Source organism: Microcaecilia unicolor, chromosome 1, assembly GCF_901765095.1.
Source record: "Microcaecilia unicolor chromosome 1, aMicUni1.1, whole genome shotgun sequence".
Taxonomy (NCBI): domain Eukaryota; kingdom Metazoa; phylum Chordata; class Amphibia; order Gymnophiona; family Siphonopidae; genus Microcaecilia; species Microcaecilia unicolor.
This window is the reverse complement of record NC_044031.1, coordinates 160,951,666-160,975,511: the sequence shown is the minus strand read 5'-3', so window position 1 is coordinate 160,975,511 and position 23,846 is coordinate 160,951,666. Positions and strand designations below refer to the sequence as shown.

Genomic DNA, 23,846 nt, shown 5'->3' with positions numbered 1-23,846 from the left:
AAGGGGGGGGGGGGGGTTTGAAACCTTTAACCTAATCATTACATGCTCACTTCAGCCGGGGTGTCTTCTTAGTACAAGTTATGTTATAATCTGGCCCTAAACTCCGAGCCCGTACTTTATAGCTGGTATTTGGGCCGGCAGAACTGGTGCAGTAGTTATCCTGGGTCGGCCGATGCTCCCCCGTGTGGGTGGGAGCGGCGGGTGTGTGCGTTCCTGCGCTGGCTCGCCCCGCCCCCTTGATCATTCATTCTCTGAAGCGCGTGGCTGGACTCCGGAATGTGAATATGGAGCTATCGGGGACCGTAGAGGTGAGGGTCAGGTAGTTATAGTGCTTCGGGCTCCAAACTGTGCTTCTGTGTTATCGGTTGCGCTGTGCTTTCTGGCCAGGGCACGATCGGAAACAGAGGAGCACGTATTTAGTGTTAGTAATTGAAGGCATTTTATTTCGCCTCTTTCCTGTGCGTGTAGATATTTGGCCGTGCATAGTGTTCAGAGAACAGTTTTTATCAGTTCTTGTCGATACTGATTGTTCTTTTGAGTAGTATGACCTGGCTCTGTTTGCACGAGTTCTTGGGACTTGTTCTGTAGGGACAAGTTGAACAGTTCTCTGTGCACCGCCTTTTTTTCTGAGGTCTTCACGCTGCAGATACTTCTGAACAAAACCTGGCAGATTTTTCATAGCCTGAGGGGGTTGCGAGGGAAAGTATAGTTAAGCTGTAGTTTGAGCTGGAGAAAATCCCGGGTAGAAAATCAGAACGTTCGAAATACAACAATAAATTAAGAAGCTCTCCCCCCCCCCCCCCCCCCCAGATCTTAGATTTTGTTTTAAATCGGAGTTCGTGTCGAGAAGTAATCCATAATGAGTAAGAGTTGGGGGTTGGGGCAAGGAAGTTTGTGCTCTGCGACATTCTTTTTTTTGTTGTTGTTGATCGTTTCAGAATCGTATTTACTATAAGCACGGCTTGTTCGTCTTACTCGCCCCTTTAAAAGTATAGCACTGTAATATGAATTCAGAGCCTGTACATCTCCTAGAAAGTTATTTGCTAACTTTGTAATGAGACGTCAGATGAAGATGTAGTCTTTTTATCCCATAAATCAGCTGCTTGGTATTGCCCGGTAAAATTGCCATTGTATCTTTACTGTATAAATCCCTCCTCCTCCCCCTGCAAGATATGGGTAAGAAGAAAACAACACAGCTCTTTATAGGTTGGTTCTTCACACAGCTAAATACACCAGCTAAAACGTGGTCATTTCCAGTGTAGTGCTTCCAGAGAAACAGGGGTGCTTTACTTTGATTTTAACATCCACATTCGTTTCTAAACGTTGACTCCTGTTGAATTCCATAGAAGGGCCCTAGTAAGAGTCAGAAAGTGATTGCATAACTGGTATGATGCCTCTGTGGCTTGTTCTGGGGTGCCCGCCATACTTTTACTATAAGCTTTTCTTGCTCAGTTTTCTGTATGTTCAGCCTCTGTTGCAAAGTTAAGCATTGCATTAAAGATGCAGCTTTAGAAACCAAAGATTTAGAAAGTTAAAAACAAAAGAGGTGTTTCTCACTAAACTTTGAATTATGCATTAACCATCTTCTGTATAGATGGCCTCAGAACACTACACAGAAGCGTAAGCATTGTCAGGGGGGCCACTGTGAATGTTCGTTGCTATGTATTTACTTCTATTTGATTTTTCTTATACTGTAACATTTCTATTTGTTTTTCTTGATGTATATTGTAAACATAATAAATGTTTAACAAAATAGTGTATACTGGGGCTTTAATAATGATTGTACTGGCTAGGGATGCAGGAAGAGGTCAAACAGGGTGCAGAAAAGGGTCTTAATCTCAGGCAGTATTACTGGAACTTTCTAGACAGTGAAGGCAGTTATTAGGATGGATATTCATGCTAATGATCCCTCCAACTCTTACGTTTCCCAGTTCCTCGCCTTAGCATCCTCCTTCAATCTCCAACTATGCTCCATTTCCCCCACTCACCAAAATGGTCACTGTCTTGATCTTATTTTCTCCTATAACTGCTCTCCCTCCAATTTCTTTGCCTCAGATCTTCCCCTCTCTGACCATCATCTAATAACCTTCACACTTTAAACGTCCTCCTGCCCAATCCCGTCCAATCTTAACCAATTTATCTAGGAATCTTCAGGCTATTGACCCTACTACCCTATCCTCCAGTGTCTAGAACCTCTTCTGTACCATTGCACCATCCAAATCTATTAATGAAGCCATCTCTTCCTTCAATACTATTCTATCCTCTGCTTTAGACACTCTTGCACCTCTCATGCCCCGTCCTATAAGGTGTACCAAACCTGAGCCTTGGCTGACCTCTAAAATCCGCTACCTACGTTCCTGTGCCCACTCAGCCGAACGCCTCTGGTTGAAACCTCGTGCCCTTGCTGACTTCATACACTTCAAGTCCATGCTGACCGCCTTCCAATCTGCTCTTTTGCTTGCCAAATAGGACTATTACATCCAGCAGACTAATTCTCTTGGATCAAACCCTCGACTTCTCTTCGCCACACTGAACTCTCTCCTCAAGGTGTCTCCATCTCCCCCCCTCACTATCTCTTCAAACCCTAGCTGAGTTCTTCCACGGCAAGGTTTAGAAGATAAACCTCAAATTCTCTACCAAGCTACCCCCACCTCTCCCTCCCCTTGTCCATTCCCCAAACTCCCCAACCCCTCTGTCCTTTTCCTCCTCTCCTGAAATCACTGATGAGGAAACGACACATCTTCTCTCCTCCTCAAAACGAACTACTTGTTCCTCTGATCCCATTCCTGCTCACCTTCTTAACACCATCTCTTCTACTCTCACCCCCTTTATCTGTCATATCCTCAATCTATCAATTTCCACTGCGACCGTTCCTGATGCCTTCAAACGTATTGTGGCCTCACCACTCCTTAAGAAGCCTTCTCTTGACTCTACCTGTCCTTCCAACTATCGACCCATCTACCTCCCCCCCCCACTTCCTCTCCAAGATACTTGAACGTGCTGTGCCGTTCACCGCCGCTGTCTTTGACTTTTTCATCTCAAGCTGTTCTTGACCCACTCCTATCTGGCTTTTGCCCTCTTCATTCAACTGAAACTGCACGTACAAAAGTTTCCAACGACCTGTTACTGGCCAAATCCAAAGGTCTCTATTCTATCCTTATCCTTCTCGATCTATCCGCCGCTTTTGATACTGTTGATCACAGCTTACTCCTTGATACATTGTCTTCACTTGGATTCCAGGGCTCTGTTCTTTCCTGGTTCTCCTCCTACCTCTCGCTTCGCACCTTTAGTGTACACTCTAGTGGATCCTCTTCCACTTCTATCCCTCTACTAATTGGTGTACCTCAGATGGATCCACAGAAGCTTAGCTGAAATTGGGTGGCGGGGGGAAGAGGGGTTGGTGGTTGAGAGGCTAGGATAGGGGAGGGCAGACTTATACGGGGTCTGTGCCAGAGCTGGTGATGGGAGGCGGGAAATGCTGCTGGACAGACTTATACGGTCTGTGCCCTGGAAAAGACAGGTACAAATCAAGGTAAGGTATACACATATGAGTTTATCTTGGGCAGACTAGATGGAACGTGCAGGTCTTTTTCTGCCGTCATCTACTATGTTACTATGTTCTCGGTCCTCTCCTGTTCTCCATCTACACTTCTTCCCATGGCTCTCTGATATCATCCCATGGCTTTCAATACCATCTCTACGCAGACGACTCCCAGATCTACCTCTCTACCCCTGAAATCTCAACCAGCATCCAGACCAATATATCAGCCTGCCTATCTGATATCGCTGCCTGGATGTCTCAATATCATCTGAAACTTAACATGGTCAAAACCGAGCTCCTCATCTTTCCCCCTAAACCCACCTCTCCTCTTCTCCCTTTCTCTATTTCTGTGGATGGCACTCTCATTCTCCCTGTCTCATCAGCTCGTAACCTTGGGGTCATCTTCGACTCCTCTCTCTCCTTCTCTGCTCACATTCAGCAGATTGCCAAAACCTGTTGATTCTTGCTCTATAACATGAACAAAATCCGTCCCTTACTCTCTGAACACTCTGTTAGAACCCTTATCCACACTCTTATCATGTCTCGTCTAGATTATTGCAACCTGCTTCTCACTGGCCTCCCACTTAGTCATCTCTCTCCTCTTCAATCAGTCCAAAACTCTGCTGCACGACTCATTTTCCGCCAGAGTCGCTATGCTCACATCAGCCCTCTCCTCAAGTCACTTCACTGGCTCCCTATCCATTTCCGCATTCAATGCAAACTTCTCTTACTGACCTATAAGTTCATTCACTCTGCCGCTCCCCAATACCTCTCCACTCTTGTTTCTCCCTACGCCCCCTCTCGGGTACTCTGTTCTATGGATAAATCTCTCTTGTCTGTCCCCTTCTCCTCTACTGCTAATTCCAGACTCCGTTCCTTTTATCTCGCTGCACCTCACGCTTGGAATAGACTTCCTGAGCCTGTACGTCTAGCCCCGTCTTTAGTCATTTACAAATCCAGGCTAAAGCCCACCTCTTTAACACTGCTTTTGACTCCTAACCACTACTCACTTGGCATGTACCCTTTTATCCCCACCTCTCTTTAATTCCCTTACCTCTTAGTTGTTATATCTGTGTGTTTGTCCTATTTAGATTCTGAGCTCTTTGAGCAGGGACTGTCTTTTTGTGTATGATGTACAGTGCTGCTTATGCCTTGTAGTGCTATAGAAGTGATAAGTAGTAGTAATATTGGTAGTACAACTGTGTACGAATGTAATTTTAGCAACATGCTAACACTGTTGGTGCTGGTGGCTAACAGCAACATTATGTGTAGTCAGTAGTGGACATGTGATTTTAAAAAGGGTTTCATTGATCAGTTAAAAGGGCATGGGAACCAAAATAAAAGGATGAGAACCCATGCTATACACTAAGGGCCCGTTTCTTTTATGGCCTTGGTTGAAACTGCTCATACTTTGCTAATAATGTGTGCTTGGTTGTAAGTACTTATATGAGTACAGTAAGCCTGTGAACTAGAAGGTGCTATGATTGAAGAAATAGAAGTATGGGTAAGAGGATGGAGGAAGACACTGTCATGGGTGAATTGCCCTGCCAGGGCTGGCCTAAGCATTAGCCATAGCATAGGTGATCACCTAGGGTGGTAGCTTCTGAGGGTCAGCAAAGAACAGTTGTAGTCATAGGAACAGACTCTGAGTGCTTGAGCACCGCCAATACTGAGAGAATTCCTTGTATGTGTCCAGGGAGGGGTTATTTCCATTGGGCTTAGCATCCCCAATAATTTTGAAAATTTGTCTCCTATGGTTGTAGTTGCAGTCAAAGCCACTCTAACGAGGGGATGCACAAAGCAAACCAGGCTTGCAACATTTCAGTTAGACTGCTTTTAGCCAGTTTAGCATGCACGTTATTGTGTGGGTAATTCACAGAGGGTCTCGGAACTGCTTTTTATGTAAACAGTGAATGAAAACTCTATGCAAATCTATGAAAACGAGCTCATTTAATATTAACTTGAGTATTCTGTGTGAGCACAGATGTTTTCGAGCAATGCACAGAAAAGAACGTGTACCCATAACATTCCAAATTTTCTGGCAGGTCTGAGCTGTTGGTGCTTGAGGGTAATTCTGGCACTATTTTTTAATAGTATCTGCATGTGTGTGGGAAATGGAAATGTACCATGCGGAGGAACTGAAAGAAATCTCGGTGAACCCTGGAAGATATACTGAGCCAAATTGACAAATTAAGGAGTAGTAAATCACCTGGACCAGATGGCATACATCCAAGGGAACTCAAAGAGGTCAAGCATTAAATTGCTGATTTGCTGTTAGTATTACTTAACCTGTTGTTAAAATCGTCCATAGCACTTGAAGATTGGAGGGTGGCCAGTGTGATGCCAATTTTTAAAAAGTGTTCCAGGGGTGATCCGGGAAATTACAAACCGGTAAACCTGACATCAGTGCAGGGTGAAATAGTGGAAACTATTATAAAGAATTACTGCTCACATAGTGGGACAGAATCAACATGGGTTCAGTCAAGGGAAGTCTTGCCTTGCCAATTTGCTTCATTTTTTTTTGAGGGCGTGAATAAACATGTGCATAAAGGTGAGGTGGTTGATGTAGTGTATCTAGATTTTCAGAAAGCTTTTTGATAACGTTCCTCAGGAGAGACTCCTGAAAAAATTAGAGTAATAGGATAGGAGGTAAGGTTCTGGTGTGGATTAGGAATTGGTTATTGGACAGAAAACAGAGGGTAGGGTTAAATGGTTATTTCTCTCAATGGAGGAGGGTGAACAGTGGAGTGTTACAGGGATCAGTACTTGGACTGGTGCTATTTAACGTATTTATAAATGATATGGGAATCGGAATGACAAGTGAGGTGATTAAATCTGCAGATGACACAAAACTATCTTAATCTCCACTACCCAAACAACAAAGGACAAGTGGAGGAGTGGCCTAGTGGTTAGAGTGGTGGACTTTGGTCCTGGGGGACTGGTTTCGATTCCCACTGCAGGCACAGGCAGCTCCCTGTGACTCTGGGCAAGTCACTTAACCCTCCATTGCCCCAGGTACAAATAAGTACCTAAGCCGCATTGAGCCTGCCATGAGTGGGAAAGCGCGGGGTACAAATTAAAAAAAAAAAAAACATATGCATCCATCTTCTCTTATTTAAGTGCAGAACTATGGAACGCAATGCTAAAAACAGTAAAAACAACGTACGACCACCTAAAGTTCCAGAAAAAACTAAAGACGAACCTGTTCCAAAAGGCATACCCCACCGACCCAACATAAGAACCAGAATACCTGTTACACAACATCACCAAGAATGTAATGGACTCACCTCAACTCTCCCTCTTCCTACCTAAGGTTTCCCCAATGTATCTACCATATTCTACCACAATCACACCTTGTACTTGTGCACACTTTGTATTTGTTCAGACTGGAACCGGCGAACACCGCTATGGTACTATGTAAGCCACATTGAGTCTGCAAATAGGTGGGAAAATGTGGGATACAAATGTAACAAATAAAATAAGGTTGTTAAAACACGTGCAGACTGTGAAATATTGCAGGAAGACCTTAGGAAATTTGGAAGATTGGGCAACCAAATTTCAGATAAAATTTATTGTGTACAAATGCAAGATGATGTACATTGGAAAGCATAATCTGAATCATAGTTACCTGATGGTATTGTCCACCTTGGGGGTCAGCACTCAAGAAAAAGATCTAGGTATAATTGTAGATAATATGCTGAAGTTTTCTGCTCAGTGTGCGGTGGTGGCAAAAAAAAAAAAAGCAAACAGGATGGTAGGAATTATTAAGAAAGGGATGGTGAATGAAACTGAAAATACTATAATGCCTCTATCGCTCCATGGTGCGACTGCACCTTGAATATTGCATTCAGAAAGATATAGCAGAATTAGAAAAGGTTCAAAGAAGAGTGATCAAAATGATAAAGGGGATGGAACTCCTCTTGTATGAGGAAAGGCTAAAGAGGTTGGGGCTTTTCAGCTTGGAAAAGAGACAGATGAGGGGAGATATGATTGAGGTCTACAAAATCCTGAGTGGTGTAGAACGAGTAGAAGTAAATTGATTTTTTTTGTAAAACTTGTTCCAAAAGTACAAAGACTAGGGGACAGTCAATGAAGTTACATGGAAATACTTTAAAAACAAATAGGAGGAAATATTTTTTCACTCAATGAGTAATTAAGCTTTGGAACTCTTTGCCAACGATGTGGTAACAGCAGTTAGTGTATCTGGGTTTAAAAAAGGTTTGGACAAGTTTCTGGAGGAAAAGTGCATAGTTTTGCGATTGAGACAGACATGGGGAGGCAGCTGCTTGCCCCAGGATTGGTAGCATGTAATGTTGGTAATGGGTTTCTGCCAGGTACTTGTGACCTGGCTTGGCCACTGTTTGGAAACGGGATACTGGGCTAGATGGGCCATTGGTCTGATCCAATATGGCTAATCTTATGTTCTTACGTCTGTATTATGTGTGTGTTCCACGTGTAGCAGTGTTGTGGAATAGTAAACAACTAATCAATCCCCCTGAACACATGAGTGGAGGAGTAGCCTAGTGGTTAGAGCACCGGTCTTGCAATCCAGAGGTGGCCGGTTCAAATCCCACTGCTGCTCCTTGTGATCTTGGGCAAGTTACTTAGCCCTCCATTGCCCCAGGCGCAAACTTAGATTGTGAGCCCTCCTGGGACAGAGAAATATCCAGAGTACCCGAATGTAACTCACCTTGAGCTACTACTGAAAAAGGTGTGAGCAAAATCTAAATAAATAAATGTCAATCTATGGTGCTTGCAAGAGGTTTGCTTTATGGCAAACTTCGCTGCATTAGAAGCACATTACTAGTACTACTACTACTAATTTATATATTGTTACTAGACTTACGCAGCACTGTATACTGAACATGTAAGAGAGAGTCCCTGCTCGACAAAGTCTAATCAAGATGGCAAACAGGATGAATAAGGGAATTATTTAAGGTGGGAATGATAAAACAGACGTGTGTACCAGGGGCGTATCTGCGTGGGGCCACAGGGGCCTGGGCCCCCGCAGATTTCACCCTGGCCCCCCTCCCGCCGCCAGCCCTCCCCTGCTGCTGTTTCTTACTTTTGCGTCCGCTTTCTCCTGCGCCTTTAAAAATATTTCTTCAGCTGGCGGGGGACCCCAACCCCCGCCAGCCAACCCAAGATGACAACTTGCAAGTTCTTCCTCCGCCATGGCCAACATGCAGGAGTTGAGCGTCTGAATCCAGTTCGGAGTCTGACGTCGCAGCACTCCGAACTGGATTCAGACGCTCGACTCCTGCATGTTGGCCACGGCGGAGGAAGAGGACCTGAAGGCGACGAAACAGTGTGACAAGGCGGTGGCCGTAGCTAGAAGATTGCTAGGCTGTATAGGGAGAGGTGTGACCAGCAGAAGAAGGGAGGTTTTAATGCCCCTGTATAAGACGTTGGTGAGGCCCCACCTGGAGTACTGTGTTCAGTTTTGGAGGCCGTACCTTGCGAAGGATGTCAAAAAAATGGAAGCGGTGCAAAGAAAAGCTACGAGGATGGTATGGGATTTGCGTTCCAAAACGTATGAAGAGAGACTTGCTGACCTGAACATGTATACCCTGGAGGAAAGGAGGAACAGGGGTGATATGATACAGACGTTCAAATATTTGAAAGGTATTAATCCGCAAACGAATCTTTTCCGGAGATGGGAAGGCGGTAGAACGAGAGGACATGAAATGAGATTGAAGGGGGGCAGACTCAGAAAAGATGTCAGGAAGTATTTTTTCACGAAGAGGGTGGTGGATGCTTGGAATGCCCTCCCGCGGGAGGTGGTGGCGATGAAAACAGTAACGGAATTCAAACATGCATGGGATGTGCATAAAGGAATCCTATGCAGAAGGAATGGATCCTCAGAAGCTTAGCTACAATTGGGTGGCAGAGCAGGTGGGGGGAAGAGGGGTTGGTGGTTGGGAGGCGAGGATAGGGGAGGGCAGACTTTTATACGGTCTGTGCCACAGCCGGTGATGGAAGACGGGACAGGTGGTTGGGAGGAAGGAAAAACTGCTGGGCAGACTTATACGGTCTGTGCCCTGAGAAAGACAGGTACAAATCAAGGTAAGGTATACACATGAGTTTATCTTGGGCAGACTGGATGGACCGTGCAGGTCTTTTTCTGCCGTCATCTACTATGTTACTATGAACCTGCAAGTTGTCATCTCGGGTTGGCTGGCGGGGGTTGGGGTCCCCCGCCAGCTGAAGAAATATTTTTAAAGGCGCAGGAGGAAGCGGACGCAAAAGTAAGAAACGGCAGCGGGGGAGGGCTGGCAGCGGGAGGGGGGGTGGAGAGAGTCGTTGGTGGCGGTGGGGGGGGGGGGGGCCAGTAATGGCGGAGGGGGGCGGTGGCGGCAGGGGGGGTAAAATGTGCCCCCTCGCTCTGGCCCCCCCTACCGCCGGAGGCCAGATACGCCCCTGGTGTGTACTGAACAAGTGAACAGGAGTTTAAAAGCAGGAGGTAGGCTTTTAGCCTAGATTTGAAGATGGCCAGGACTGGGAAACAGACACTTTCTACAGGAGTATGAAGGTGGGGAGAGGACAACCAGGAAAGGAGGGAGGTACAGCAGCCGCTAGTTAGACCTTTGCATTCCCGACCCTGGCGGTGTGTGTATTGCACACAGGTGGCCTTGGAAGGAATCTCAGACCAAAAAGTGGAGTATGACTTCTATTTAACCAGAATTGCTATTTATGAGCAGTTTTTCTTTTCATGAGCCTGTGCTGAACATCGACGCTTACTGCGAGACTGTGTTGCGTATATGCTAGGTGCTGTCTTTACCGGGCTGCACGTAGACTTTTTGCGCATCATGTTCATGTGGTTACCTTTGAGCATTGATTGCTGTTCTACTTTTGGTAAGTTCAGCAGTAGCTGTTTGCGTATGTGGATGCTAACGGCGACGTTTGAGCATTCCCCCTCCCTCAATGCTTAATTTTACCCACAAGAAGAGTGAAATGCTTTCAAGGAGCTCAGTAACTTTGGTAAATGTCTTCTGGAAATTGACCTTGTGAGTAGATGTCCATTTTATTTGCATTTATATAGGATTCTTTTGGGAGGGATGGTGTTGGACTGATTTTTTAATTATTGAAAGCACGGGGTGGGGAGGCAGGTGCAATAATGAAGATTTGCTAGAACACCTAGAGTCTCATTTTCAAATTACATAGACTTACAAAGTTATTTAGGCTACTATGGGGTCATTTTCAATGCACTTAGACATAAAATGTTCCATAGCTTGCTATGCAACTTCGTAAGTCTAAGTGCTTTGAAAATGAGCCCCCTAGTAGCCTTGCATTGGCCCTAACCGGGCCACAGGAGGAACGAGGGATAGTGCTAGGCAAGAGTGAGGGAATGAGATGGAGAGCACAAAAGAATACTTACTTCACAGTGCCTCTCAAAAAAAAAATCTGTACACCCTTCTTTGGGCTTAAAAATTACAATTCAGAATCATGCCTGTGTGTCCCCCTCTCCAAGGCTTCCAATATCGCTGGTGAAGTATGTGCTTCTGTAGGTGCCAGTATGCCCCCAAACAGGCAGGCCACAAAACGTGTAATGCAGCTCCTTGTGACTCTGGGCAAGTCACTTAAACCCTCCATTGCCCCAGGTACAAATAAGTACCTGTATATAATATGTAAGCCACATTGAACCTGCTATGAGTGGGAAAGCGCAGGGTACAAATGTAACAAAAATAAAATAAACACAAAACTACCTCTACTACTTCAGGAAGCAGGTGAAAGCTTGGCTGTTTTCCAGGCCTTTAAAGGAAGAAGCAGCTAACTAGCCTAGCTAGTCACACAGTGAAAGACTAACACCAGCTGCTCCATGGTGTAGCAGGACTTGCTTTATCTACACTTAATCTAGATGAGATCATTTTTCATGCAACTTTTCCCTAACTTAGTCATACTTATCTTCTAATGCCTGTCGCCCTCCACTTACCGCCTATACTGTCTGCTTATGTTTTAATGTGTATTGTGTTGATGAAGGTAGCATACTACGCTATTGTATGTACATGTTTGAATATTTTTTACTTCTGTAATTGTTTGGCTATGTCCAGGTGCTACTTGCTGTATGCTGCCTTGGGTGAATTTCTTCAAAAAGGTGGTAAATAAATCCTAATGAATGAATGTAGGAGGTTTTTTCCACTGATCTGCTTAAGGGACTACACTTGAGGTGAATAATCCTGGATGAAGAATTGATCGGTTTGTGGTGTAGTTATTCAAAGGTACAGGTTGGAGGAAGGCTATATGAAAATTTCAAGGTGCTTGGGGTACTATCTGGGCTGTCATTTATAGAATGGGAACATTTTGGCATTGCCAATACACTGCCTCAGGAGTTGTGAACTGAGTAAATGGCTGTGAAAAGTCGCTGTGAGGTCTAAGATACTTTAGAAGAATTATAGGGATCTTTAGGTGAGACTGGGGGAAAAGGAACACTATAGTTTCAAGATTACTTCGGTAGAGAATTCTGATCGTTAGTCCATCTGGATATGTAGAATTAAATGTCAACAATGTTGACTGACTAACTTTTGACAAGCTGAAAGCTGGCATTGTTTTTCTGTAAATAACGCAGCTTGCACAGTTAAATACATATTAAATTTGCATAATGAAGTGCTTTGCATCTCATTATGTTGCTCATGCTGCATTGCCAAAACATGCATTAAGGGCAAAGAACACAGGTTTAAGTTACCAACCGCCCATGGGCAAGTGTTCTGGGAGACTAAAGTGGGGTTAGGGTGGAGTGGAATGGTGTGCAAGTTAAAAGCCTTAGGGTGGGGGGAGATAATATCTCAGCAGTAAAGGGACGGTGGGGTAATTTTTCAGTACAAGCTTTCTTCACCTAGTACCACTGTTTCTGGTGGTAGTATGCATACTGAATACACTCCAGGGAAATTATGTGCCAAATACTTAAAGTAGCCTAATGGTTAGTGCAGTGGCCTGAGGGATTCAATTCCCACTGCAGCTGCTTGTGACTCTGGGCAAATCACTTATCCCTCCATTGCCGCACTTACAAAAACTTGTATATAATATGTAAACTACTTTTATTGTAGCCACAGAAAGACGGTATATCAAATCCCCTCTCTTTCCTTTCTTTTTCACCAAAATAGTATAAGATATTAAAACAGAGTGTGTTTTAGTGTTCTAGAAATATCTGCAGGTATTTTAACACAGCCTAACCCAGCCCAGCATCTTTTTGTCAGCCATGTGAACATAATGTTTATCAGTACTGTATCAGAAATTCTGAGGTTACCGACAATAATAAAATGATTTGCTGATCAGTTTTTGGCACGTTGATGATTACAACTGTCGCAAAATTAGGGTTTTACAACAATGGCAACCCTAGCGACCTATGAGACTTCCCTACTTTAAAAAAAAACAGATATTTTCACTAACTGCATGACTCTGTATGTTCAACTGATAAGTGTGTAAGGTAGTGTTACCGAAATACAGTGGAACAGTGCCATTACTACCAGTAGATTATATTTCTGGGATAAGCAGCATAAAATGTATTGAACTTTTGCGGGATCTTGCCAGGTATTTGTGACCTGGATTGGCCACTGTTGGAAACAGGATGCTGGGCTTGATGAACCTTTGATCTGACCCAGTGTGGCAATACTTATATGAGTCGCACAACAAGGGTCTACCAAGGAAACGGCAGCAGCGTAAACATGGTAGTGGGCACTAGAACATGAGTACACCTAATGGAAAAACTAACAAGCTGGATTAGTACAGATCAATCCTACAGACATGCAGTTCTAACAGAATACCTGCTCTCTGACCCTCACCAAGTATAGAATAAGAACTCAACAAACTAAAAATATAAATGTATTTTTCTACATCTTTCTAGGCAGCCTACAGTGATAGCTAGGTATACCTAGAATGTACAGCCCAATATATAGTATTAAAATCAGATTTCTTCAACTCGTATTCTTAGATACACTATTATGGTTTTAAGAACTTCTGAACTTAAACTGACCCGGAAGCCAGACTCTGCATACAATGTAACACTAAAGCTTTCGGAATAGGCTCCCCCTTCCCCAGAATGTTGCCCTAACAAATCTAAAACCCTCCTCCCTGCACCATCGTCTCATCCACGCATTGAGACTCCAGAGCTCTGCCTGTCTCTTGGGCCCTGTGCGTGGAACGGGTAGCATTTCAGAAAATGCTACTCTAGAGGTGCTGGATTTGAGCTTTCTACCTAAGAGCCTAAATTTGGCTTCCAAAACCTCTCTCCGACATTTTTCTATGTCATTGGTACCCACATGTACCAAGGCAGCCGGCTCCTCCCCAGCACTATCTAAAATCCTATCTAGGTGACGCTTGAGGTCCGCCACCTTCGCACCAGGCAGGCAAGTCACCAGGTGATCATCACATCCACCAGCCACCCAGCTATCTATATGCCTAATGATCGAATCACCAACTACAATAGCTATCCTAACCTTTCCCTCCTGGGCAGCACTTGGAGACATATCCTCGGTGCGAGAGGATAATACATCCCCTGGTGGGCAGATCCTGGCTACAGGAGTACTTCCTATTTCACCAGGGTGATTCTGTCCTTCTAGGAGACCTCCCTCCTCCAAGGTAGCACAGGGTCTACCAGACTGGGACTTCTCTACAACATCCCTGTAGGTCTCCTCTATGTACCTCTCTGTCTCCCTCAGCTCCACCAAGTCTGCTACTCTAGCCTCAAGAGAATGGACACGTTCTCTGAGAGCTAGGAGCTCTTTGCATCGGGCACACACATTTGACATCTCACCAACTGAGAGATAATCATACATGTGACACTCAATGCAAAAGATTGGATAGCACCCCTCTCGCTGCTGGACTGCTGACTCCATCTTAGTGTTTTTGAGTTTTTCAATAATTTAAAACTTGCTACAGTATTAAGGATATTAGCCTAATATAAAAATGTCTTTTAGTTTATATAGTATATTGTATGATTTATCTAGTGTTTCCTTCTTAGATGATAATGAAATATATTTAAAACTCTGTAAGAGCACTCCTTGCTTGTTACCCTAATTACAATAATTGACTATACATGAAGAGTTGTCCTAGGGGTGGGCGGGTGGGAAGACTAAACCAGATCCTGCAGTGCCTGCCTGCCTGCTAAATTCTACCTGTTAATGCTGTGGTACAAAGGTTTTTAAAACTAAGTGGAAAAGACTATGGAGATTAGTTGAAAAAAATTTGCTTTTTATATTTTTATTTTGCTTATCACTAACCTACAATTCCTTCTTTAAACCCCAATCTTTAAGTTCCCAAAGCACAAAGCAAAATAGTGTTCACTTACCAGAGAAATGTCCTCTTCTCTCAGAACTTCTCAGAAAGAAAGTGAATTAGGATCTTTCCTCTTTATATACTTTTGAATCGAAGGGGCCTTTTTAAAACAGGCTGTTTGAAGCTGACTGTATTCTACTTCTCCACACCTTAGTTAACACTTAATTGAGGTCGCTGGATGTGCTACCTCTCCAGCAGCCAAGGAACAGAAAATAACAGCCTTTTAGAACAAGAGTTTTTGGCTGTTTAGTTTCTACCTCTAGAAAAGGTTTCAGTTTAAAACTATGGGAAAAATGCCTATTTCTAGAGAAAATTTCGGTTTAAAACTAGGGGAAAAGGGTTGTACACTAAGGCAGCTAGTTAATAATGCTTGCTTTTCTCTCTCTTTTTATTCCCCCTTAATACTAAACTAGATCCTGCAGTGCCTGCTAGATTATATCTGTTAATGCTGTGGTACAAAGTTTTTAAAACTAAGTGGAAAAGACTATGGAGATTAGTTGAAAAAATTTGCTTTTTATATTTTATTTTGCCTATTACTAACCTACAATGCGTACTTTAAACCCCAATCTTTAAGTTCCCAAAGCACAAAGCAAAATAGTGTTCACTTACCAGAGAAATGTCCTCTTCTCTCGGAACTTCTCAGAAAGTTCTTCAAAATTCAGCGACAGAACTAATTTTTCATGCTGAAATGGCAACTCCATATCTTATTAATCTTCACTGGTTGCCTCTGTGGGCACACTGTGCTGAAACAAAAAATGTGCACTGTGTTTTTTAAAGCTATCCATGGAAATGCCCTAATTGTCTAAACCTCTTCCCTTTTTTCCTAAAAAAAGTTATAGTATGAAGCAAGCTTTAAAGTTAAGTTTTTTCTATCAAAAAATTATGTTTGATATCAAAGATATTTTAGTGATTCGTTTTCATTTCAAGCAGTGAAGTACTGGAATTCATTACCTCTCTGTATTAGAACTGAATTTTCTTACATTTACATAAGTACATAAGTAATGCCACACTGGGAAAAGACCAAGGGTCCATCGAGCCCAGCATCCTGTCCACGACAGCGGCCAATCCAGGCCAAGGGCACCTGGCAAGCTTCCCAAATGTACAAACATTCTATACATGTTATTCCTGGAATTGTGGATTTTTCCCCAGTCCATTTAGTAGCGGTTTATGGACTTGTCCTTTAGGAAACCGTCCAACCCCTTTTTAAACTCTGCTAATCTAACCGCCTTCACCACTTTCTCCGGCAACGAATTCCAGAGTTTAATTATACGTTGAGTGAAGAAACATTTTCTCCGATTTGTTTTAAATTTACTACACTGTAGTTTCGTCGCATGCCCCCTAGTCCTAGTATTTTTGGAAAGCATGAACAGATGCTTCACATCCACCTGTTCCACTCCACTCATTATTTTATATACCTCTATCATGTCTCCCCTCAGCCGTCTCTTCTCCAAGCTGAATAGCCCTAGCCTCCTTAATCTTTCTTCATAGGGAAGTCGTCCCATCCCCGCTATCATTTTAGTCGCCCTTCGCTGCACCTTTTCCAATTCTACTAATATCTTTCTTGAGATGCGGCGACCAGAATTGAACACAATACTCAAGGTGCGGTCGCACCATGGAGCGATACAACGGCATTATAACATCCTCACACCTGTTTTCCATACCTTTCCTAATAATACCCAACATTCTATTCGCTTTCCTAGTCGCAGCAGCACACTGAGCAGAAGGTTTCAGTGTGTTATCGACGACGACACCCAGATCCCTTTCTTGGTCCGTAACTCCTAACGTGGAACCTTGCATGACGTAGCTATAATTCGGGTTCTTTTTTCCCACATGCATCACCTTGCACTTGCTCACATTAAACGTCATCTGCCATTTAGCGGCCCAGTCTCCCAGTCTCGTAAGGTCCTCTTGTAATTTTTCACAATCCTGTCGCGATTTAACAACTTTGAATAACTTTGTGTCATCAGCAAATTTAATTACCTCGCTAGTTACTCCCATCTCTAAATCATTTATAAATATATTAAAAAGCAGCGGTCCTAGCACAGACCCCTGAGGAATCCCACTAACTACCCTTCTCAATTGTGAATACTGACCATTTAACCCCACTCTCTGTTTCCTATCCTTCAACCAGTTTTTAATCCACAATAGGACATTTCCTCCTATCCCATGACCCTCCAATTTCCTCTGTAGCCTTTCATGTGGTACCTTGTCAAACGCCTGTTGAAAGTCCAGATACACAATATCAACCGGTTCCCCTTTGTCCACATGTTTGTTTACTCCTTCAAAGAATTGAAGTAAATTGGTCAGGCAAGATTTCCCCACACAAAAGCCGTGCTGACTCGGTCTCAGTAATCCATATCCTCGGATGTGCTCTGTAATTTTGTTTTTAATAATAGCCTCTACCATGTTCCCTGGCACTGACGTCAGACTCACCGGTCTATAATTTCCCGGATCTCCCCTGGAGCCTTAAAAAAAAAAAATCTGCGTTACGTTGGCCACCCTCCAATCTTCCGGTTCCACGCTCGATTTTAAGGATAAGTTGCATATCACTAGCAGTAGCTCCGCAAGCTCATTTTTCAGCTCTATCAGTACTCTAGGATGAATACCATCCGGTCCAGGAGATTTGCTACTCTTCAGTTTGCTGAACTGCCCCATTACATCCTCCAGGTTAACCTTGAAGTCAGTAAGTTTCTCCGACTCGTCCGCTTGAAATACCATTTCCGACACCGGTATCCCACCCAAATCTTCCTCGGTGAAGACCGAAGCAAAGAATTCATTCAGTCTTTCCGCTACGTCTTTGTCTTCCTTGATCGCCCCTTTTACCCCTCGGTCATCCAGCGGCCCAACCGATTCTTTTGCCGGCTTCCTGCTTTTAATATACCGAAAACATTTTTACTATGTTTTTTTGCCTCTAATGCTATCTTTTTTTCGTAATCCCTCTTGGCCTTCTTTATCTGCGCCTTGCATTTGCTTTGACACTCCTTATGCTGCTTCTTGGTATTTTCAGACGGTTCCTTCTTCCATTTTCTGAAGGCGTTTCTTTTAGCCCTAATAGCTTCCTTCACCTCACTTTTCAACCAGGCCGGCTGTCTTTTGGACTTCTGTCTTTCTTTTCTAATTTGCGGAATATGTATGGCCTGGGCCTCCAGGATGGTATTTTTGAACAACGTCCACGCCTGTTGTACAGTTTTTACTCTCTCAGTTGCCCCCATAAGTTTTTTTTTTACCGTTCTTCTCATTTAATCATAGTCTCGTTTTTTAAAGTTAAACGCTAATGTATTTGACTTTCTGTGTACAGTTACTTTAAGGTCGATATCAAAACTGATCATATTATGATCACTGTTATCAAATGGCCCCAGTACCATAACGTTCCTCACCAGATCATGCGCTCCACTAAGGACCAAGTCTAGAATTTTTCCTTCTCTCGTCGGCTCCTGCACCAGCTGCTCCATAAAGCTGTCCTTGATTTCATCAAGGAATTGTACCTCTGTAGCGTGTCCCGATGTTACATTCACCCAGTCTATATTTGGATAATTGAAGTCACCCATTATTATCACATTGCCCATTTTGTTCGCGTCTCTGATTTCTTTTATCATTTCTGCGTCTACCTGCTCATCCTGGCGAGAAGGTTGTTAAAAACCTTTTTATTAAAGAAAAATGTTGTTATCCTGATTTGTTTCTTTGTAGTATGACTTTGTTTTTTGCCTTTTTATATTTCAAATCTGTTTGAGAACAAGAGAGAACCAAAAGAAGGGGGGAAAAAAAACCTCAAACAGCATAGAGAGCTTGGTTTCTTATAGCTTGTGGTAGTAATTTTTATTTGTAACATCCAGGGATTTTATTTGTTTTCCCTGATTTAATTCTTTTATAATCTGCAGTAAACCTATTGGTAATATTACGACTAGAAGTCCATTATATTGGTACTGTATAATATAAAGCTAAGCCAGGCAGACCAAATTGGAATTTTTTTTTCTCGTTGCCTGGGAGCTGCAGTGAAGCCTGGGGGTAAACACCCAAATAGGGTGTACTGGGCTATACAGGGTGGGGGGTGGGGGCTCACACCCTTCCAGCAGGGTCCTGAAGGGTTGAGCCATTTGCCTCACCCAGTGGTTGCGGGGCCAGCTCCTCACCCAGTGGTTGCTGGGCCAGCTCATTGATGTTTTCATAGAAGCACTGTATATATCTCTGCTGGCCCTGGTGGAACCTTTTGATGAAGATCTTATCCTTGAAGAGCTATGGAAGCCAGCTGAGGCCTTTCCCTTGCACAGGATGCTTTTTCAGATGGTCCTGGCTGAATGGAAGGCCCCAGATGGCATCCTTCTTGGCACTTGTTGGGCAGGATTTACTCTCTGCTTCAAGAGGACCTGGATAAGCTTTTCTGCCTTCTGAGGGTGGACGCTTTGGTCATGGTGGTGCCAAGAAGACCACCATCCTGGTGTTTAGTGGTTTAGCGCTCAAGGAATGCACACAACAGGAAAGTAGAGCTGCCTCTCATGCAGTCCTTCTCCTTGGCACTGAGCATCCAGTCTTCTGTTTGCAATGGTTGTATCTCCTGGGTCCTGCTTCGCTGGGTGCAATGTCTTTCTGAGTCGCCAAAGGTGGTTCACTTGGAGCTGGGACAGTTTTTTATTTCAGATTCCTTCTACAGTCTGGTCTGTATTACCTTGCAGTCCCTGGCCTCCATGGTAGTGGCCCACAGATGGTTTTGGCTCCGGCACTGGGGAGCTGATGTGGTCTGCAAAGCACGGCCCAGGAAGCTGCTGTTTAGGGGATACTTGCTCTTTAGAGAGGACCTAGATAAGCTGGTGAAGGACTTGGGGGAGATGCTCACTCAGCGGCTTCTGGAGAACCATCCATAGTCGATGGATGCATGCATTCCTGTTTTGGAAGGTACTCTGTAGGTCAGTTGAGGAACCAGTGTGGCAGCTTTTTGTGGAAGGCAGCCTGCTCCCTCTCTCCCTTTCATGTAAAGGCCCCCAGTGAGGTTGTTTAGGGCCCCCTCAGGTGACAAGGGAAGGTGGACTTTCTCAATTTCACCACCAGTGGGCCCATGGTACCTCTGACCATTGGGTTCTGGAAGTGATGCAGTGAGGGTGTTCCTGGAATTTGCAGAACATATTTTCCTCACCTTTGTTGCCTCTGGATCAGCCTTCAAGAGAAGGCACCGATCAGGTAACCTTCCAGTAGCTGCTGGACCTCAGAGTGATGAAGCATGTACTCAGGAAGTAAGCCAGAGATGGTATTTCATTTAATTTGTGGTCCCCAAGAAAGACAGCTCTTGCAGACCCATCCTGGATCTCAAGGGGGTAAATGCTTTGCTTCAGGTTCCACACTTCTGGATGGAGACTCTTTGCTTGGTGATGCTTTGGTCAAGCTGGACAAGTTTCTCATCTCCCTGTTTCTTGCCAAGGCTTATCTTCATATTGGCATTCCAGAGCATTACAAGCGCTTTCTGCACTTTTGTCTTGTTCTGACACTTTCTGTTCAGGACCCTGCAGACCTTCTCCAAGGTCCTGGTGGTGGTGGCGGCGACCTGACTTCCGCAGACAAGAGATCTAGGTTTACCCATACCTGGACAACTGGCTGTTCAGGGCAGACTTAGAGAGGGCTTTCAGATCGGCTGTGGCACATGAGATTCGGCTACTTGAGTGCCTAGGATGGATGGTCAATTATTCTAAAAGCCCTTGCAAAAACTGGATATCTGGGGGTTCGCTTGGTCTTCCTGATAGATGAATGCATTCTCAAGCAGCTGACCCAGTGGTTCTGTGCTCATGAGACCCCTTGAGCCTTGGATATCTCCAGCAGTTGGGCTTCATGACGGATACCCTGGAAATGGTGTCTTCGGTAAGGGCACGTGTGCCTGCTTCAGGAACTGTTTCTCTGCTGAGTTTCTAATTTTGCATTTACTTAACGTGTGCAAAAGTTGTTGTTTTTTTAAATTTTAATTTTCTAGTGCATACACCTCTGGGTTGTAATTGGTAAACATGATTATAGATTTTCTATTCTGGTATCAGTGTTACACTGGAGTGTAGCAGGTGCCATGTTGCCTGGTTCTTGGTACATTTTTGTTGAGCTCATTCTATCTGGATTTGCAAGTCACTCTTTGTATGCATAAATATGATAGCTGTGGGAATTGAGTGTGTGAAATTTTCCTAGTAAACTTCCTGGCTAGAAAGATGAGAAACCTAGCGGCAAGCTGGAGGTTTCAGTGTTCAGTGGCACTGTGTACAACATTTTCAAAGACATTTAATACTATTTGCATGACTGTATATTGAATGCATTGAATAAATTTTTAAAATACTGTATTTACTGGCAATGGCTAAAATATAGCATCATTCATGCTGAAGAGGAGAAAATAAAACGTTTGAGCTCATTTAATGAGAACTCAGCTGTTCCAGACAATTGTGTAAATGTGGGATCCAGATTCCAGTTTGCTTAATAAAGTTATTTATTCTTTTAAGGGTGATAAAATGAGCACCATTTCTAGTGGTTTTGGTTCTGGTGAAAGCACATAAGTAGCAAGATATGCCTTTTTTTAATTTGAAATGTCTTTATTAGTTCTTTTTAGTATATAAAACAACTTCTTACAATGAACAAGGTCCACAGTGGTTGAGTGGACATTTTGTAAAGTAACTTATGTGGTAATGTTCAGCTTTTCCCATTTGACACACACACATTTATCTTTAGTGTGGGACTTAAGAACTTTAAATTCTTCATATTTTTTAATGAGGGAAATCTAGTTGCACCATTCTGTTACATATGACTTGGAATACTCTTTCCAATATTTTACAATATGTTTGAAAGCTGAAGAAATGAAAAGTTCAAACAATTATACATCCCTGGGGGAATGACTCCCACTAGGTCCAACCATTTCCAAGTAAAAGAGAGGTGGACATTAATTGCCAGAATAGTAGATATCTTGTGCCAAATGTCTATCCAAAATCTTTGTATCATCAGATAATAGTATAACAGGTGGAATAGAGTATATGTGTTCTTCTTACAATGCCAGCATTGATTGTGTTGTCACATTGCTTACAATCTTCTGCATTCTGATTCAGTTGGAGCTGGAACAAACCCTTTGTGGTCAGACCAATGTAGAGTGCATTACTGTAATCCAGTCTTGATGTTATGGCATAAACCACTGTAGCAGTGTAGTTATTGCAGATGATAGAAGCAGCTCTTGAAGGTTGTTTGGATTCGGGGGATCAGTGTAAGCCCCAAGTCTAGTTGTATTCCCAACGTTCTGATTTGTTATTTAAGGGGGGAGTTCATAGTTCTCAAAATACATTTTAATATCTGGTATGTGCTCTCTTGTATTGGGGACCCATAGGAACTCGGTTTACTTCTACATTTACTTTCTGAAGGCGACCACATCTTCAAAAATATATAAACAGGATGGAGACAGTCTAGTCTAGAGGTCAGCTGTTAAAATAGTCAGCATGTGGGAACAGACTTAAAGATCTCAATGTGTATCCTTTGGAAGAAAGGCAGGCGATATGATAAAGATATTTTAACACTTCTGTGGCATAAATGCACAGGAGGTGAGCCTCTTTCAGTTGAAAGGATGCTCTGGAATGAGGAGGTGAAGATGAAAGGGAATAGACACAGGAGTAACTTAAGGAAATGATCCTTTATGGAGAGGGTGGTGGATATGTGGAACGGCTAGGCAATGGAGGTGGTAGAGAAAATAACTGAATGAGAGAGTATGGGACATACACAGACGATCTCTGAGAGATGGTATGGATAGAATTAGAAAAGGTGCAGAGAAGGGTGACGAAAATGATAAAGGGGATGGGACGACTCCCTACGAGGAAAGGCTGAAGCAGCTAGGGGGCAACTCCCTATGAGGAAAGGCTGAAGCGGCTAGGGCTCTTTAGCTTGGAGAAGAAATGGCTGAGGGGAGATTATGATAGAGTTCTGTAAAATAACGAGTGGAGTGAAACGGGTAGACGTGAATCACTTGTTTCCTCTTTCCAAAAATACTAGGACTAGGGGGCGTGCAATGAAGCTACAAAGTAGTAAATTTAAAACAAATTGAAGAAAATATTTCAGTCAATGTGTAATTAAACTTTTTTGCCAGAGAATGTGGTAAATGCAGTTAGCTTAGCGAGGTTTTAAAAAGTTTTGGATAGCTTTCTAAAAGAAAAGTCCATAGTCCATTATTAAAATGGACTTGGGGAAAATCCACTGCCTATTTCTAGGGCTCACAGTGATACCGGAGACTTTACGTACGTGGGACACATTGGATTCTGGAAATGCGACAGGCTCTAGCCCCTATGTGATAAGCTCTAGCCCAAGAAGACGGCGAGCAATGCCCAGAGCTATCAAGTTAAGTTGATTTTTGCATTATCAGTAAATTTATTGCAACAGTATTTGACTTTTTGACAGTAGTGCGCACTAAAAATCTTTTTTGAAAAAATATGTAGTTGAGTAAACAGATGGACACTTAGATATTGAGGTTTTCACAAGACGCAGTTAACGTGCACTATTGGTTGGTAGGAGGTGGTCTATGATTATACAAAGTCACAAGCTTGCGAGCTTAAAAGCAATTTGACATTAATATGTCTCTGTGACGTTATGAGACACCTTCAATAATCAACATATTCCTGTTGTAGTAAATGTGCTTTGTCTGCTCTAGGTTGTGTATTTCTACAAAGGTACAATTTGACAAAGCAAAGCCATTTTTTGTTTTATTTTTTGGTATTTCTAGGATAAGCAGTATAAAATGTGTTGCATTGTTTTGGGATCTTGCCAAGTACTTGTAACCTGGATTGACCACTGTTGGAATCAGGATGCTGGGCTTGATGGACCTTTGGTCTGTCCCAGTATGGCAATAATTATGTTCTTAGACCGAATGTGTCATGTGGTCTTTATCTACTGTTATTTTCTATTTTTCTAAAATCATTTGCTGTTTAATTTGTTGCTGAGAGCATCTGGTCTTTGAAGACCTTGCGTGTCTACAGAGCCCGACTGGGGCATGGACAGATTAGGATTTCTAATTACTTGGTCTCTGGTTGTGAAAAGGTTCTATTGC

The 23,846-nt window shown here is 43.3% G+C and overlaps 1 protein-coding gene across 2 annotated transcripts in view; it reads left to right on the top strand.

Annotated features, from left to right (window-relative positions):
• The first annotated feature begins 263 nt into the window (after positions 1-263).
• The window catches only part of CDCA7L (cell division cycle associated 7 like), an 85,499-nt gene continuing 61,916 nt past the window's right edge, over positions 264-23,846 (top strand). For both annotated transcript variants that reach the window (XM_030201746.1, XM_030201738.1), the window contains exon 1: positions 264-308. In XM_030201746.1, coding sequence (XP_030057606.1) covers positions 285-308 — 24 coding nt within the window. In that variant the 5' untranslated portion in view covers positions 264-284. The remainder of the gene's footprint in view (positions 309-23,846) is intronic.